At 35.7% G+C, this 20,269-nt stretch overlaps 1 protein-coding gene across 1 annotated transcript in view; it reads left to right on the top strand.

Annotated features, from left to right (window-relative positions):
* The window catches only part of LOC137408431 (uncharacterized), a 42,284-nt gene that overhangs the window by 8,817 nt on the left and 13,198 nt on the right, over positions 1-20,269 (top strand). The window contains exons 2-9 of the mRNA XM_068094959.1: positions 6,307-6,452; positions 7,897-8,102; positions 8,542-8,677; positions 15,323-15,428; positions 15,712-15,836; positions 18,432-18,559; positions 19,046-19,207; positions 19,974-20,246. Of these exons, the coding sequence (XP_067951060.1) occupies positions 6,332-6,452; positions 7,897-8,102; positions 8,542-8,677; positions 15,323-15,428; positions 15,712-15,836; positions 18,432-18,559; positions 19,046-19,207; positions 19,974-20,246 (1,257 nt within the window). The 5' untranslated portion in view covers positions 6,307-6,331. The remainder of the gene's footprint in view (positions 1-6,306; positions 6,453-7,896; positions 8,103-8,541; positions 8,678-15,322; positions 15,429-15,711; positions 15,837-18,431; positions 18,560-19,045; positions 19,208-19,973; positions 20,247-20,269) is intronic.

Raw genomic sequence — 20,269 nt, 5'->3', positions numbered from 1 at the left:
TGAAGTCACTAGATGAATGGCATGTAGCCCTAGGACACTTAAACCACGAAGATGTTCTCAACCTACAAAAAGTAACACTTGGTATGAAAGTAAGCCAAACTACATCAACTCCAACATGTACTACATGCACCACTAACAAAATGACACGTCTACCAAAGTCACATGACAATCCTCCTATCTATGCTACAAAACCTCTAGAGCGTGTACACTCAGACCTATGTGGTCCCATATCACCATCTTCTAGAGAAGGACATCATTATATCATGAACTTTATTGACGAATATTCAAGCATGATATTTATCTATCTACTACGAGCTAAAAGTGAAGCACACATTGCGCTACAACAGTTTCTCGCAGACATTGCACCTATTGGAAAGGTAAAGGAACTACACAGTGACAATGGAGGTGAGTACATGTCTGACTCATTCAAGAAGATACTGTTATCAAATAGTATTAAACACACAACTACGGCACCCCATACTCCATATCAGAATGGAAAATCCGAGAGGTCTTGGCGTTCGCTACTAGAAATGTCAAGATGCTTGTTAGCTGATACAGAGCTTCCTAAAAGCTACTGGTCCTACGCTGTGCGACATGCTCAATATCTGAGAAACAGGAGCTATCAAAGACGTACTAAGTCTACAGCCTACGAGTTATTTACTAACGCAAAACCCGACATGTCAAAACTTCATAATTTTGGTTCCCCTTGTACCCACTACATTGACGGATACAAACAAAAGCTAGATAAACGTGGGAATGTAGGAATATACTTAGGTGTCAATCTGCAAAACCATGGATATTATGTACTCAGTGACAACAAAGTCATCACGACGCGTAATGTCACTATACATGATAACAGTTCCCGAAACCATGAAATGCCTGAGGTAGATCCGTGTAGCATGCCTCTCCGTGGTACAAGTCAAGCCATAACAAGGGACAATGATTCTGGTACCATGCCTTCGGACCAGGAACCTGAGCCAGTGAACCAGCCAGTAACACTACAGCAAGCTGACCATAGTACTGAGCAGACAACTTCCATTCATGTAGCTACCAGACCACGTAGAGAGAGAAAAACTCCACCTTAACTATCTGATTATTATCTGTCAGCAACTGATTATGCATACACTACAAACCTGGTTCCTCTCATACCAACGACTTATGAAGAGGCAATCAAATCTGATAACTCTACTCAGTGGAAAGCTGCAATGGACGCTGAAATATCTACACTGCAAGCTAATGATACATGGACCATAAAACCTCTTCCTGTCAATCGTGAGGAGACCAAAGGCCGCTGGGTGTACACCATTAAACAAGGTAGTCAACCAGGCAAGATACAGTACAAAGCAAGGTATGTGGCCCGAGGCTATTCACAGATAAAGGGTATAGACTATGACGAGACTTATTCGCCTACTACTAGGTTCACATCTATTCGAACTCTACTACAGAAAGCTGTAAATGAGAACTTACACCTACATCAACTTGATGTAAAGGGTGCATACTTAAATGCTCTTATAGACAAAGATATCTATGTACAGCAGCCTCCTGGATATGAGCAAGTGGATGCCAGAAACACACATCTCACATGTCATCTAAATAAGTCATTATATGGACTAAAACAGAGTGGCAGGAACTGGCACACCACGCTAACCGACTATCTGAAATCTATAGGCTACGCTGCCAATGATATTGATCCATGTTTATACACTAAACAAGATGGAGATGATCAGATAATCATTTTATTCTGGGTAGACGACATCATAGTTGGAAGCAACCGCCAAGAGCTGATAACTACCACAAAGCAATCCCTACATGACAAGTTTAGAATGGATGACCGTGGTAAGTTACAATGGTTCTTAGGCATTGATTTTCAACGACTAGCTAGCGGCAATTACCAAATGTGTCAAGAACGTTATGCAGAAGCGATACTCAAGCGTTTCAACATGACAGACTGTAAGCCAGCTAAAACGCCAGCCGAGAATACATTAACACTCAGAAAGGCTACTGATACCGACAATATCGACACTAACTTTCCATACCGCCAAGCTATAGGAAGCCTTATATACCTAATGACAGGAACCCGACCTGATATCAGTTGGATCGTTTCCAAGCTTTCTCAATTTTTAGAGAAACCAACTAAGTCACATGTTGCTGCTGTGAAAAGAGTTCTGCGCTACATAAAAGCTACAAAATCATACTCTCTCACATTCACACCAACTAATGGCACATTGCTAGGCTTTACTGATTCTGACTGGGGTGGTGACTGCGATGACAGACGCTGAACCACATGGTACCTCTTTAATCTCGGAGGCACACCCATTAGCTGGAAATCGCGTAAGCAACCTACTGTTGCATTATCATCCAGCGAAGCTGAATATATGGCGATTGCAGAAGGCACCAAAGAGGCATTGTATTTACGACAACTGTGTTCTTCTCTTGGTATGCCACAATCTAATCCTACTATTATACATGTTGACAACCAAAGTGCTATTGCACTAACTAAGGACACGGCCAGCAAACATAGCCGCACTAAGCATATCGACATCCGTTTCCATTTCGTTCGACAACAAACTGCTATATCGTATGTACACGTCGATACTAATAGCAACCTAGCTGACCTTCTAACAAAACCACTTGGTCGAATTGCTCATTACAACCAAACACACGAGCTCCAGCTTGAGGGGGCATGTTGAACTGACAATCTGGCACTGTATGCTAGACATGTGATAAATAGTATATTCACTATTAATTAGGAATTATGCTCTCGGTACGGAGTAGGCAACTCCAATCTATTCATGTATTACGATTGTGTGAATCACATTTCTGTTTCTTGTTTCTGTTCGGCAATGCTTTGTACTTGTTGCTAAAAATAAATCATCAGAATTAATCTGCTTACATCGGCCTATTATGGCCACCAGCTCAACATAATGACATCTCTATAATGCACCCATCCGGGCGCGAATGAGATAATATAGTAGACTAGACTAGTACTATTCTTACCGAATACTAAATAAGTGAAATAAGCAAGCCATTTCTTTGAAAAGAATATATACAGGGATAGAGTTTCAAGGATGAGAAGTCTGCTGCAAACTGGATTTGAACTCACATTCTCCAGTTCTGCGGACACCCATATACCATATCCGATTCACTACAATATTCTGCAAATCATGTTTTGCATTATCTTCAACAATATTATTTTATTTATTTATTTTAACAATATTATTTTATATTATATTTTTACAAGCAAAAATATTTTCATCTCGGCATAAAGCTTTTATTAAAAATATTCATCAAGTCGTGGCCACTCACATAGTATTAGCTGATACAATAAGACAAATTCATCTACTGCAACAAACTCAAACAAAACATCATCCAGCACGCATTCAAGTCTCGCTTTCTCCTTTATGGCAGTTTCCACACTGACAAAGCTTCTTCGGCTGGTGGGATGACATAAACATTCTGTAATCAGTAAAACAAGTAAATGTAAACAAAGTAGATGCAATAAATATGTCATTCATAGATATGTCATTCTAAAGCGTATCTATTGACAGCTTCCAAATTGGGAGTTGAATAGATTGCGAGTGTAATTTTAAAAACGAATAAACATTTAATAAAGGCACAAGTACGCCAAGCCAACGATTCGAAGCTTTGGTTCTGGAAATTAAAGATTTGCAATGATCAATCGATTTTACCCACTTCCTACGAGTGAAAATAATTTGTAATCATGACTCTAATTTACCAAAGAAAATTCGAAAAAAATATTATAGCTAGGTAAAACGGCAGATAAGCTATGAAACGATGATTGGAGATAGCAAAGAATTATCATTTTATTAATTATTATATGTATTTCTGACTATAAAAAATATTACATTTACTAAAGTATAGAAGACTCTAAGTTAATTTACCTCCATTCTGTCTTCTTCTGCAGCAAAACGCTGCTGATGCCTGTCAGCTTTGGCCATAGGCTGTCTACTCTAATCTTTTACTAAAAGTTGCTCAGATAACTCTGAGTAGCGGTCGCTCGAACTTGAAGCCATTTTAAAACTATGTATAACTTAGTAATTGTTGAAACGCGTTAAGAATGAATTCTCTAATGAGGAGAATCTTCGAGATCACAGACAACGCGTTTTACGAGTGATAACATTTATTACGGCCTATATAAAAATTTCGCACGCATGATTGGCTAACGAATCGACCTCATATTTATTGCTCGTGGTTTCGTTTCAGATACCTTGCTTGTGACGTCACGAAATAGGCACCCGCTGGAACGTGAGCTTTTTAAAACAGGGCCTCATTCAAACGCATATATCTCTGGACAGGGTTGGTCTACAAAGACAAAAATGGCATCAAATTGTAGCTGATGTTTTAGCCTTTTATGGGTCCTAATTTCATTTTTGACGCAACTACATCTTTAAAAACACCTTTATCAGTTAGCATTGTTATCTGACACGTAGTGTCGCTAGGATATACCGTAAAATCTCTAATTGAGCGCCATAGCGCTCTATTTTTTAACCCTTCTCTCATAGTGGTAGCCAATCAGAGGTGGCGGCCAAATAAAGGTGGCGTTCAAATAGAGGTGGCATTTATTTAGAGGTGGCTTTCAAATAGAGCTGGTGTTCAAATACAGCTGGCGTTCAAATAGAGGTGGTGTTCAAATAGAGGTGGCGTTCATTTAAAGGTTTTATGGTAGCTTCAGCTGAGGATTAAGCATTTTAATGGCAAGTTTGAGCATTTGTCCGGTGTCAGCAGGCATGACTGCAATATATAACTTCATTCTTGGCTTATATAGGTATTGAAGTTTTCGCTTTTTTCTGTTTGAGACACTTGTAATTTAGAGTTTGACTTGCAACAAAATTCACATTACAGTTATTTGGTATCAAAAGATTCACCATGTCTAAAGGTAGGGCCACACGTATCGTGTAATTTCAACTAATCTGGGAAATTCCATTCGTACGAAATCTTTGACCTGCCACACGGAGTTTCCCCACCACGGATTCATACGAAACTAACTTTCAACTAGCCAATCAGAACGCAGTGATAAATTGAAGCCGATTCCGTTTCAATCTTTCTGGATATGTGCCAAAGAAAACGACATTCAACATTCAACTAACCTTTTCAACCGACCAATCAAACAACGATTCATAGGAATTTCTGACGTTTCGTCCAATTCAGGATTCGTTTATCGTGCGCAACCAACGATGGACGAATTCGTCCAAATGTCAATTCGTACGAATCGTTTCGTCCAAATTTCGCCGATTTCGTGAGAATTTTGTCTCGTGTGGCCTTACCTTTACACTGTTGTGTTGTAAGTGCCAAATATGTGGAAATGTGATTACAAGCTCTTAAAAGCTCAAAAACGAAAGCGGCCGTAGATTGGAATCTCTTTATTTCGATGACGTAGCCACGAACTTTGGTTATCGTCTTGTCACGTATGTTCTCACGTGAATTGAAAAGCCAATACAAAGCTCAATATAAAACTTATCGTAGCACTAGTTTATGACAAACACTTCGGGTTTTACCGAAGACCCCGTATCAAATATAGATGCTCGCTACTTTACAGTTTTGTTTCGGCATTATTCAATCATCAAGTCGTTCTCTGATCATGTGACCCAATCCTTCGCAAATAATTTTGCAGCACTTTTCGATTATCACAGGTAATCAACAGGCTCGTCAGGATTATCAGACAATGATATGTACTCCTTCCAGCTAAAGTTAAAAAGTTTAACGATTTTTTACGGTAAGTTATAAGATATCAGTGCTAACAGTGACAGCATTACAATGACGATAAAACAGACGCGTAAGAACAATAGACATAGTTTTATTGAATGCGTGAAGTATATTTGTGAAAATATTTCGACGAATAAGGTTGCAAGAAAGTGTAAACAGAAACCATCTCTCACAACTACATCACATTTGAGCCGTTTTGGAAAGGGAATCCAAACTATGGCGGTCTCGTGTGCCTGCGATTTTCTATTCGTTTTTAAGCTTTTAAGAGCTTGTAATCACCTTTCCACATATTTGGCATCTACAACACAACATAGTAAGACATGGTGAATCTTTTCATATAAAATAACGGTAATGTAAATTTTGTTGCAAGTCAACCTTTAACAAAGCTCAAATGATTGTCTCTACCTAGGATTCAATGATGCTTTTGGTTTTTACATGTCACTCAATTTAACACAAGTCATACTGCTGAGTTACTTAATTGGTAAACTTGTTTGTTTCGAATATTTTGGCTGGTTCCTGCTAAAGTCCCTTAGGCTTCTATAGTTGGTCCTTTATCATCATTTAGCTTAAACATATTTGTAGTCTCGGAGCCTGTGGATAGCACATTATGGCGCAGGTTAGAACAGCATCTCAGATGAACCCTGACTGGGGCAGCACAAAATCGGTCGGCAGTCCTCAAGGATGGTACAAACAACAAACAGTTGCTCTCCTAAAAGGTCTTCACGAAGGTTGGTTGCCACAGTTGGTTGGTTAATCTTCTGCTTCCTCACCATTCTGGTTTTTGTTTGATTATCATTGACTTAAATGAGTGTCTCTGTAGTTGTGCCCTGTCCTAGTCCATATCCTGGTAAATGTGTGTTGCCCTGTTCTAGAGATCCCTTTGTTGACTGCACTAATCTACAATCGCTGTTGCAAATACATTGTCCTTTTACCAATAATTGCAAACATGTCCAAGAAAAATAATTTTTTAAGAAAGAATCTCTTTTTCCTCAAATTGGATTGGTCCATGAATAGTATGGTTTCAGTACTTAGAGTAATATCTCGGTGATAGACCATTATTAATATACCTTTACCCTTTTCAACACAGTGCACTCTTGGGTTCAATGACTCTATTATACTAGTTTTTGCCTGACGATGTAAAACACAATGTTTTGTTAGACAGTGTGTTTACATGTTACTAATAATAAAGTTATAATGTAAGTATATTTGCTTGTTGTATTTATTGTACGTTTAGAGACCACACTAGGGTTTTTTTACATATACTGCGAGGATATGTTCAGATGTAATGTTAGGGTATGTTCAGATATAATGTTAGGGTATGTTCAGATATAATGGTAGGGTATGTTCAGTTATAATGTTAGGGTATGTTCAGATATAATGTTAGGGTGTGTTCAGATATAGTGTTAGGGTATGTTCAGATGTAATGTTTGGGTATGTTCGGATGTAATGTTTGGGTATGTTCAAATATAATGCTAGGGTATGTTCAGATATAATGTTAGGGTATGTTCAGTTATAATGTTAGGGTATGTTTAGATATAATGTTAGGATATGTTCAGATATAATGTTGGGGTATGTTCAAATATAAGCCTAGGATATGTTCAGATATAGTGTTGGGGTATGTTCAGATATAATGTTAGCGTATATTCAGATATAATGTTAGGGTATGTTCAGATATACTGTCAGGGTATGTCCAGATATAATGCTAGGGTATGTTCAGATATAATGTTAGGGTATGTTCAGATGTAATGTTTGGGTATGTTCAAATATAATGGTAGGGTATGTTCAGATATAATGTTAGGGTATGTTCAGATATAATGTTAGGGTATGTTCAGTTATAATGTTAGGGTATGTTCAGATATATACTGTTAGGGTATGTTCAGATTTAATGTTAGGGTATGTTCAGATATAATGCTAGGATTTGTTCAGATATACTGTTAGGATATGTTCAGATATAATGTTAGGGTGTGTTCAGATATAATGTTAGGATATGTTCAGATATAATGTTAGGGTATGTTCAGGTATAATGTTAGGTTATGTTCAGATATAAAGTTAGGGTATGTTCAGATATAATGTTAGGGTATGTTCAGATAATGTTAGGGTGTGTTCAGATACAATGTTAGGGTATGTACTGACAGTTTCATTGTAATGTCAGCACTTGTTCCATTATGTTAGAGATAGACCCTACAGCTTTAGAGGAACTACAGATTTGGTGTACTCAACTCAACCTTGACCAAGATGTGATGTCTCAACTGCTCTCAACCAAAGATCTGACTCAGGTTCTACACATATTGCTGGCTCACAATGGCAACCAGCTTCACCAGCTTATCATTGATTTAAATAAGTCTGTGCCTCAAATAATTAAGGACTTGAAACCGGAGGTGGGTGTAGCAACCTTTTCTTATACATCCTCTATTTACGTTTCGTCAATTATTTTGTTTGCGAAAGAGGGAGTTTTAGTGGAACTTTTAACGAGTTCACTGAAATCGCAAACTCATGCAAGTTTTTTATTTTCCGTGAAGAGAGCGCTTAGTGTTTTCTATCGTCTAGTTTGTCAATTGCATTTGTGTTTCATTATTTCTAGTAGTATTGTCATTTCTTAGCAATGTCTGCATTCACTATGAAGTGCTATGACAGGTGGGTGACAAACTTGTCGTTTCTTAGCAATGTCTGCATTCACTATGAAGTGCTATGACAGGTGGGTGATAAACTTGCTGTTTCTTAGCAATGTCTGCATTCGCTATGAAGTGCTATGACAGGTGGGTGACTAACTTGCCGTTTCTTAGCAATGTCTGCATTCACTATGAACTGCTATGACAGGTGAGTGACAAACTCCTTTGGTTGAGTCAAACAGCTGTGCGGGAGAACATTGACGTAGGAAATATCCACGGCAGAGAGGAAACTATGCATCACCTTATGTCCTTCTTAGATTTCAAAGAAGACAACGATGTTAAACGTAGGTTTTCAATTTTCTATATTTTATTCGGGATGGTGGATTTTGACAAACTGTTTGCTTGGCTTTTAAAAGGAGAATGCTGCATTGTGGGAAGTCTCACACGCTCCATTTTAATAGACAATTTTAAAGTCATTATTAATTAAACACTGACACTTCTGAGACTGTTTTACATAGCGATGATGGTAACAGTACAGAACTATGGTATAGATGTAGATGCAGTCGTCTTATAGAAAGAGACTATTTTATGCTTTTATAGATGCTAGTATGCTGGCAGTCTTGTGCGGCACGAGAGATCATGTGTAGTAACTATGTGCACAATTATTCTACTAAGTGAAAAGTGCTCAAGTTCTGCAGATGGTAGTGTGCTTGGTCAGGAATAGAAATATTTGTGTTCAATTTCTGTGCAATCGATATTTTTATCTAACTCACTTAGCGTGGCTTTAGACAGACAGACAGACACGGCTTTTATTATAGTAAAAAATAACTGATATTTGGATTTGAAATTGTAATCACAGCCTGATGTATTGCACTAAAGGGAGATTGCAACAGTAGGCTTTACATTAGCCCTAGTCTCTGGGTTGTAAGCTTTTTTGTATAGGAAATATAGTATATAGTTGAAACATACCATAAAATCTCTATTTGAACGCCATGACACACTATTTTTCAACTCTTCTCTTATAGTGGCACTTTATTAGAGGTGACATTCAAATAGAGGGTAGCATTGTATTTTCAAACGGCTCGTCAAAAATTTAGGAAGATAAATATAACTCTTACACGCAAAGCGAATTTCACCTATATTTTGCACTCTCCTTTGGACGGAGCGACATTAACTTTTTAGGATGCAAGAAAACTGCCGTAACGAACCTCCAACTTGTCACAAATTCCTAAAATATCATGCATTGGTAAGCTGAGAAATATCTCTATCAATTGATATCTATTGCTTGCAATTAATTTACGACGATCTTATAGCCTGCACTGCAATTTGTTGAAGCTTTTAATTTTTTATTTCATTTCAAATTTGAAGGCAATGTTTTATTTTATAATTATATTTGGCTTATTATTATAACTATATAATTTATACTATATTATGTTCCGTAAATGCTTATTGCACTCATTGATATGTTGCTACAGTTTGCAGTAAAACTGGCTTTTTATGCGCAATAGCAGAGGAGTTATGAGCGTCGATCCATGGTAACCTGAGTTTAGATAACCGCAATGAGGCTATCAAATAATATGCTATAAATCTGCAAGTTTGTAAGTTATATAATAATGATCTATCAAATGCTACAAATATATATTCAACATCAAGTGGCGTAAACAAACCATATTTATAATACACGCAGAAGAAAAAATTAGCTTTTTGAAATAAAATTATTTGCAATGTTCGCTCAGCCAGTTGCGATCTGATTGCTGCTTTCTTTTAATCCATTTTATGTACTTCTGGCTGTTCAATACCTTACAAAGTGTCTTCTGCCCTCAACTCTACTTCTGCACTGCGGAACTAGTCAATATTAGTGTTCAAATAATTTTTAGCACAGCAAATCTTTGACGCATTGCTATTTATGTAGAATACTCACTTTTTGAAAACAAAGAGAAACCACATCTAATTTTTTACATGTGTGCTAAGCACAGGTTTTAACCTCAATGTAGTAGTACATATCCCGTCATAATCGCTAAGCGGTTTTTCATATACGTCAAACTTTCAAGAATGCGCTTAACAAGGAACTATCGTTAGCCTGATACAATTATTATTCATTTCTATGTTTCTATATTTTTATTAATTGTTTCTATGCTTTCAAATATTTTAAAAACGGTAAGGTTTCAAAGTTAAAGAGCGGACTTTGGTTCCAGCAGCAACCATCAAAGAATTAACTGTTATTGATGTAACCGAGTCATTATTACCACCATTTTGTGGACACTTGTACTGATCACTCGCTATTATGGGTTTGTAAAGATAAAAGAATGTCGAAGCTGCAGTCAAACAGAGGTGGCGTTCAAATAAAGGTGGCGTTCAAATAAAGGTGGCGTTCAAATAAAGATTTTACAGTATGTTTTGTCATGTTCCTTTGCTTAGATAAACCAAACTCGCTTGTTCAAACTTTCAACGGGAAGAAAAATGTTGCACTAGAAGCAACCAAAAACTTTCATAAATAATTTTCGCTTTTGCGGTCCTCAGAGAACTACAAGCTGGTTTAGCAATGTTTGTTTTTTCAAAACAATTTTAATATAACAGCTTTTATAAGGTAATAAATAACTTATTTGTTAATCTTATTTAATTGAATCGTTGCAGAGTTTGTCCTAATTGTTTCTCCCTTTCCTTTTCTTCTCTCTACCTCCTGTATTACGTGCATCCAAATGAACTTATTTTACAGTTCTTGTAAGGGCTGTTTTGATTAAACAAAAGTTGGCCGCAGAAAGCCTTTAAGTCGTTGTTCAATCTGCTGTCCTGATTTTATAATCGAGTATGTAACTTTTTTTATGTGTAAATTCATTTGTATTAGTTTTTTGCTTGGGTATTATATCATGTTCCGTAGACTGGCATTATTGTTGCAAACTTTTTGTAGTCTGACCATTGAATCGACTATTTCTCACTTGATTTTTGCTGACTATTTGTGTTTATGTTCAAACCTACAACTTACAACGACCTTTAGGTAGAAATAGTTTGACACATGACGTAAGATCTGAGCAAATGTTTGTCTCGGTGCACATAGTAATTTCTAATATCCCGCGTCAATTTTTTGTAACATTAAAATTTTAAGTGACAAAAGAAGATGGTAGCAATAGACGTTAAAACAAATAATAATAATAATCTTTTTACTTTAATAGAGCCGTGTCAGTCTAAAGCCACGTTAAGAGCATTAGGAAAAGAGTTTGAAAATGCAAGGAAATTGAACCTGGATATTCAGAATCCAATGCAAGCGCGGTGCCCTCCTCGCCAATCCAACGCCTTACCACAGCAAAGAATAATTGTACACATAGTTATTACACATGATTATATCACTGCACACGATACTGCCAATGTATATACTAGTGTATATAAGTTAGAGTGATTTACACTACATTTAGTGCGAGTTGGAGTAAGTCGATTCTCTTATTCTGCCACTAAACCTGAACAACACCGAGCGTACATTTCTGTTCAAGCATCTTTTAAAGATGTAGTTGCGTCAAAAATGAAATTAGGACCCATAAAAGGCTAAAACATCAGCTACAATTTGATGCCATTTTTGTCTTTGTAGACCAACCCTGTCCAGAGATATATGCGTTTGAATGAGGCCCTCTTTTAAAAAGCTCACATTCCAGCGGGTGCCTATTTCGTGACGTCACAAGCTTGTTATCTGAAACGAAACCACGAGCGATAAATATGAGGTCGATTCGTTAGCCAATCATGCGTGCGAAATTTTTATATAGGCCGTAATAAATGTTATCACTCGTAAAACTCGTTGTCTGGGATCTCGAAGATTCTCATCATAGAGAATTCATTCTCATCGTTTCTGATTCAACGCGTTTCAACAATTACTAAGTTATACATAGTTTTAAAATGGCTTCAAGTTCGAGCGACCGCTACTCAGAGTTTTCTGAGCAACTTTAAGTAAAATATTAGAGTAGACAGCCTATGGCCAAAGCTGACAGGCGTCAGCAGCGTTTTGCTGCAGAAGAAGACAGAATGGAGGTAAATTAACTTAGAGTCTTCTATACTTTAGTAAATGTAATATTTTTTATAGTCATAAATACATATAATAATTAATAAAATGATAATTCTTTGCTATCTCCAATCATCGTTTCATAGCTTATCTGCCGTTTTACCTAGCTATAATATTTTTTTCGAATTTTCTTTGGTAAATTAGAGTCATGATTACAAATTATTTTCACTCGTAGGAAGTGGGTAAAATCGATTGATCATTGCAAATCTTTAATTTCCAGAACCAAAGCTTCGAATCGTTGGCTTGGCGTACTTGTGCCTTTATTAAATGTTTATTCGTTTTTAAAATTACACTCGCAATCTATTCAACTCCCAATTTGGAAGCTGTCAATAGATACGCTTTAGAATGACATATCTATGAATGACATATTTATTGCATCTACTTTGTTTACATTTACTTGTTTTACTGATTACAGAATGTTTATGTCGTCCCACCAGCCGAAGAAGCTTTGTCAGTGTGGAAACTGCCATAAAGGAGAAAACGAGACTTGAATGCGTGCTGGATGATGTTTTGTTTGAGTTTGTTGCAGTAGATGAATTTGTCTTATTGTATCAGCTAATACTATGTGAGTGGCCACGACTTGATGAATATTTTTAATAAAAGCTTTATGCCGAGATGAAAATATTTTTGCTTGTAAAAATTATATAATAAAATAATATTGTTGAAGATAATGCAAAACATGATTTGCAGAATATTGTAGTGAATCGGATATGGTATATGGGTGTCCGCAGAACTGGAGAATGTGAGTTCAAATCCAGTTTGCAGCAGACTTCTCATCCTTAAAACTCTATCCCTGTCTATATTCTTTTCAAAGAGGTGTCTTGCTTATTTCACTAATTTAGTATTCGGTAAGAATACTACTAGCAATGATATACAGCAATGTATACAGCTGTATATCATTGCTACTAGTAAGAAACTAGTACGTAGGCAATATGTAATAGGCGACATAATGTGGGCGGGGCTTATGGGAGGCTGTATATCGTTTGTATGGGTAGCTGCAGAACTGCTGATACAAAGACCGCGTTCTACATAAAGTGACTTGACAGAATTACCGTAGACCGGTAGAATTGGTAGTCGGTACCCAAATGTTTACACAACATTTGGAGAAAGTGAGTAGAACAAATTTTCAATTTTCGTTATTTGAGGCCTTTGAAACATTCATAATAATGCATCTGTAGCAGGATTTAAAATTTTATTCTAGCCAACATGAGCAAATACAAAATAAGATATATGCCAATAGAGCCGCGTTAGACTAGACTTTTATCGCAAATAGCCGATGTGAATACGAGAGATAGAGACAGGTTGCCAAACGCGTGACATCATTTTTGGCGAGGCTGGGCACGTTTTTGTGGCCTGAGCGTTTTTACGGCGATCAGATTTTTTCGGTTTTAATCTTCAAATATCTTGGCAATGCGATCGCGTAACACAACAAACAACATATCAACTGATAGAGAAAAAAAATGCTTTCTTTTAAGATCAACTTAAATTTTGACGCAACTACATCTTTAAATGAAGAAACAATAACAATGTTTTTACTGATTATTAGTTTTATAATCATGTTTTTATTGGTTATTTAGTCTTTATGTATGAATCCGTTTATATATTTAATCGTGTTTTACCTAATCGTGCATACAGTGGAACCTCGGTTCTCGAACATAATCCGTTTCAGAAGGTTGTTCGAAAACCAAGTTGTTCGAGATCCGAAACAATTATTCCCATTAGAATTAGTGTATGTAAATTTTAATCCATTCTAAACCGAGATAACAACTTCGGTAAAGTATTTTTTCTACATTTTACACCATAAACTGTACTGTATACTACATACTATAAATATAAATAGGTAGATATAGATCATGTTTATTTTTAGTAAAATATTTTCTATCTATGATGATTAAAACAGAAAACAAAAAGTAAACATTTTGTATGCTTTGCTCTTAAAACATCAAAAACAGCAATGGCACGTTTACTTCACATTTTTGAAGGAGAATCCTCCTCCAAAACAATTTAGGGTAACTCGACTGGAGGAGTTGTCTCCCTAGCAAATCTCTTCGGTAGAGGGACATCGTCCCAAATGGTTCCTTCCTTTTTGGAAAGAATTTATGAAGCGTAACTTGCTTCTCCCTTTGTTAACAAATATTTCCATGCTGTTTCCGGAGCTGTTTCGAACGTTTAATTCTAATACGCGTCCTCCGGTTTGGTCGTGAACCGAATTCATGTTGGAGATCCGAGACAAACTAATCTTAAATCTTTTGGTCGAAACCCGAATTGGTCGAGAACCGATGCGTTCCAGAACAGAGGTTTCACGGTAATTGGTTTTTATTGCTATAAAGAATTAATTAGAGTATGTATCACTGCTTTTTAGGCTCTGAAACTTGTGGAACGAAATACAGTTGGTTATCATTAGGGATGTTAAGCCAAACATACAACAGAGTCCATATATGAAGAACGTATCAAAATGGCTTAACTTTGTAACTAAGTGATTGTCTGTATAATTCATTACAATTACATCCTCAAGTCTTTGTACGTTTGATTTTAGCTACTATTATTTATTTACTACAATGATATAATTGAGTTGATTCATTATTTATCTACTTGAAAAATTGTTTTAAATTCAGAAGATGTCAGTGATGGTGAATTGAGGTGTATTCCAAAATTGTGTTTTTCAAAGATAGAATGTAGGTAAAATTAGGATGTGATAATTTGTGTGACTGTACCGTGTAAGCTGTTTTTCATATGTTTCGTGTCATGTTTTAAGATAATCAGGAACGAGATTTTTACCTTACCTTTAGTGTGATACTCCTACCTAGCTGGATGACTTAAACCAACTTTATGCTAGATTCGATTTCATGTCAAACTAGGATTCTCCTTGCAGCACTCTCTATCTTAAACACTTATTATTGAGTATTCATCTTGAATTTACAATATATGTTGATAAACTTTGTAGTCATCAATATCTGTGGAATGCCTGGTATAGGGAAGAGCTTCCTGGTTAAACACTTGAGGAAAAGACTTGGAAGTACCGAAAGGAACGTCTTCTACATAAATGCTAGGTAGACTGTTTCCGGTTATTTATTCATTTATTTTCGGAAGCGATTGGTCTAGTCTTTGTTCTAAGATCCGTATCACCTCCAGTTTATCATGCTAAGAATTATTGTACTAACACTTCCTAACAAGTACTTCCGTTATCTAACTTATGCTACGTTTATAAAATGATTCGTTCAAACGATTTGGTTGTCTTGAAATTACGTTAGCTGTTTTTTCTAATAATAAAAGATTTCCTGACTTCAAAATTTGCTTACGTTTGTGACTTACAATTCATCTTGTTTGCTTCAGTGGAGTAACTTTACTAGAGGACCTCAGGCTTCAGATCTTTGAGCAGTCCCGCATTCCGATCAGCTTTTCCTCATCTGATGATGTCATGAGAGGCTTTCTCGACTTCCTGTTGCTAAACAAAAGTGGTAACTATTTAATTCAGTTATAGTAGATGAATATAGTTATAGTAGATAAATATAGTTATAATAGATAAATATAGTTATTGTAGATAAATATAGTTATAGTAGATAAATATAGTTATAGTAGATAAACATAGTTATAGTAGATAAATATAGCTATAGTAGATAAATATAGCTATAGTAGATATATATAGTTATAGTAGATAAATATAGTTATAGTAGATAAATATAGTTATAGTAGATAAATATAGTTATAGTAGATAAACATAGTTATAGTAGATAAATATAGTTATAGTAGATAAACATAATTATATTAGATAAATATAGCTATAGTAGATAAATATAGCTATAGTAGATATATATAGATATAGTAGGTTATAATAAATAAATATAGTTATAGTAGATAAATATAGCTATAGTAGATAAATATAGCTATAGTAGATAAACATAATTATATTAGATAAATATAGCTATAGTAGATAAATATAGCTATAGTAGATATATATAGATATAGTAGGTTATAATAAATAAATATAGTTATAGTAGATAAACATAGTTATAGTAGATAAATATAGCTATAGTAGATAAATATAGCTATAGTAGATATATATATATATATATATATATATATATATATATATATATATATATATATATATATATATATATATATATAGTAGGTTATAGTAGATAGATATGGTAGATAAATATAGTTATAGTAGGTTATAGTATATACTAGCTGCATTACCCGTGTTCGGGAACAGATTTACGTAAAGCAATAGTTTTATTGAGAGTTGTCTTTCATATTGTAAAACAACTCCAAATATGCAATCTACTGAATTTTTTGTGCTGATCAGAGTGCATACACATATGCAGTCGTACACGTCAATAATGTTGGAGAGACCAATGGAAATATGCAATGTGTTTTACAGCTAGTCTACAATGCATCAGTCTCGAACCACTCAAATCGGAGTTGTCCTAATTTTGTACACAGAACTGATAACGAAATTGACATTGCTAGGCAAACTGAAGTTCTTCAAACTGGCAGTATTGAAAAGTTTTACATAATTTAAGAAATTCTAGAAAATATTTTGCTTTTGCACTGCTAAGCTACCGCCAGCATTTATTGAATCGAGACTTCTACATGCTTAAAACACTAATCATGACTCACCAGTTCTTCGTCTATAGCCTGTTTTTTGACATGGTATATACAAACTGTGCAGCAGTAATGTGGTTGTGTTGATAAAATTTATTATCAATCAAATCTACTATATAGACTACATATATGGCCTCTCGCCTTTTCAACGTAAGGCATTACATCTGGAGCACTTTTGTACATTCGTCCCATAGAAAAATTGGGCAGTAGGCTTTTTGGGAGGCATTGTACTGCTTCAAGCATTTTTAAAAGTGAATGAGATGGTGTGCTTTTTGTAATATACGCTGCTCGCTTTCTTCTCACCGTCGCCTATCGCAATGCTCAGAGTGCCCGTGCAAGTTTTGTAGTATCTGTAGGTCTGTGGTACTCGTAGCTGGAAAAAAAGTAAAAGTAAGTCAGCTGCGGAAGGAAATGAACATGCTTACTATCACGAACGATTGCAAATCCAACGTTTTAAGTAGTGGAGGTGTTGCAATTCATAGACAATACAACATTGAATAAGAAGTACTCACCTTTTTGATGCATATATTTATTAGTTGAGAACAGCATTTTTTCCAGTGGCCCCATAAAACAAACGTTCACATGACCTTCTCGGTACAGGTTGGCAGTAAATTACAGTTAATTACATGTACATGTAAATTTACTAATCATTAATTCATTTGATTTAAGGAGTAGTACATTTGTATAGCTGTATAGGCACCTTTGTGTAGGCTGCAGAACTCAGAACGGTGCTTTTAAACATGGCAGCAATGTTGCAGTTGAAAACGGAAAAAAAAACTTTTATAAACGGGCGCTATAAAGAGGCGCGCTAACCGGAGATTTCGGTTAATGCGCCCTAACGGTGAAAGAAAAACCAGAGAATTGCCACACCTTTATATAAGCCGCATGGCTCGTAGCGGCTAATAGTCCGAAAGTCCGGTATTTATTACTCATATTAATTCAGTTGGCTTCGTACGACCGAATGGCAAAAGAAAGACCGTTCTATAATTTATTTACTGTTACTACTCACATTAATTCAGTTGGCTTCGTACGACCAAAATTTGTATGACAAAAAGGGAAAGACCGCTCTATAAGGCGGACACACAATTACACACACAGACAATGATTGCCATTTATATAGTATATAACGGTATATGATAACATGTTAGATCAATCTGCCATTGTAGCTCAGTGGTAGAACGTCTGGATAGAAATTTGTGCATGCATTCGTCGTGGGTACTAATCCATCAGAACACGAAATTTTAATTCCAAGATTTCAATAGCTATAGCTGGAATGACACACATATGACCAACTTTGAGAAATATATAGATAGTAGATAAATATAATTATAGTAGTTATAGTTTTGTGTTTTTAATTCATGTAAAGTAGGCGTGTTTGTACTTAGTGTTTCTTCCATTTAGCATAACTTACGTGAGCTCATAAATATTAATTTCTGATAATTTAGACACGTTTGTGCTGATCATCGATGACTTGTCTGGACTTTTGGATCCGAGTAACAAGTCATGTAGAGCACTGAATGTTCTAGAATTTCTTAATGACATCATGCTGAAGATGTTTCAATCCTCCATCAAGGTGAGAAGCCAACACTCTTTTCCTCTACTTCTAGGCAATGTTGTCTGATCTTTCTCAATGGTTGCGCTCACATCACTGTTAACCCTTCGTCCATGTAGTCACACTCATTATTCCAAGACCCCACATCTGATCACTCTTTACGTAATTGCAACTACATCTGTTGTCTTTATTATGTCTTTCCACCTTCACCTGCTTTTGCAGTTTTGCTGCTGCAGTTTTTATTGTTGCATGTTGCCGTTCTCCTCGCAACAAGAACAGATTTGTTCTCTTAATCTTACTTGCACACAATTAGACCTCTTTATTTCTGTCCCCCGATTTGGATTTCACTTCCATTTTGTTATTCAGTCATCTGTCCTTTTACTGAATAGTTTCTGAAAGACCTATTTCTGCTCATACTCGAATCAAATATGTCAGTAGATCTACAAACATTTCTGTTTAGATTAGATGTTTATCTCTCCTACTCGCTCACACTTGTCAGTGTTACAGTTGAAGATGGTGGTCACTAGCCAATCACTGTTCATGATTGATGAGTCATCAGAGCAGCCTCTCCTTGTTCCTATTAAGAAAAAGATGAAAGAATACACGAGAGATCTGCCTCTTTCTAAGTTGCCTGATTCAGACGCTGTCAAATTCCTTGGTCCGAGTTTGGTATGTAAATTTAGCAATTTTAGAAGTAAGTTTACGCATTATTTATAATAAAGTTATATTGGACAGTATGTTTACATGTTACATTGTTACATATAATAAAGTTATATTAGAAAATGTGTTTACATGTCACTTGTAATAAAATTATATTAGACAGTATGTTTACATGTTACTTACAATAAACTTATGTTGGACAGTATGTTTACATGTTACTTACAATAAACTTATGTTGGACAGTATGTTTAAACATCAATCAGTATGTTTTTTATAATAAATGAAATTTATTATATTAGCTGTTGGTTACTTCAGTTATGGCAGGTGAAATCACATGGCTGTGTTCACATTATTTTGAGCATTTGGTTAGTACTAGCAGTAATGTCATACAGAAATGCATGCTTGTATGTTTATGTTTCTTATAGTAAAATTATGTTAATCCATATATATTTTATAGTTGTAACCTATAAAAATTAGATTTGTATACATGGAGTCTTGTATGGCCTTAATAATGTATATACTTGCACTCTACTGTCTCCATTTGTCTAGTAGCCATATAAACTTAAAGACAAGACTAGCTCTCAATATAGTTTTATATGAATTTTTTACCTAATTTTGGTCTGCTGCTTTCATAAAGACTGTTGCAAATAAAAAATATAATGTGCTATTATATGCAAACATAGATTTCTTACCAGCTCACGCCATCCAGAGAAGGTGGTAAATCACTTGGTACAACTCAACAGCTGTACATTCATACTTATTATATATATTTTAGCAAAACCTGAGTGAACATCATAAGAGACATCTTGTGAGGCAGTGTGATGGACATCCTCTGTCTCTTCACCTGATGAGTGAGTTAGCTAGCGCTGACTTTACTCCCACCACTGAAGTTACTCATATCTCCTCAGAAGATGTAGAGCAGGGAGTTGACACTCTGCTCTTGGAACTGTTTGAGAAAGCCTTCAATAAGCTCTCAGCTGAAAATAAAAAGGTTCTGTTCGCTGTTGTTCTCTTTGATTTGAGTGCCCCTCTTCGAGCTCTCCATTACGTGAGTTTTGATATATATGTAGA

Source organism: Watersipora subatra, chromosome 11, assembly GCF_963576615.1.
Source record: "Watersipora subatra chromosome 11, tzWatSuba1.1, whole genome shotgun sequence".
NCBI classification, from domain to species: domain Eukaryota; kingdom Metazoa; phylum Bryozoa; class Gymnolaemata; order Cheilostomatida; family Watersiporidae; genus Watersipora; species Watersipora subatra.
The sequence above is the reverse complement of the archived record's forward strand: the minus strand, read 5'-3'. Positions and strand labels throughout refer to the sequence as shown.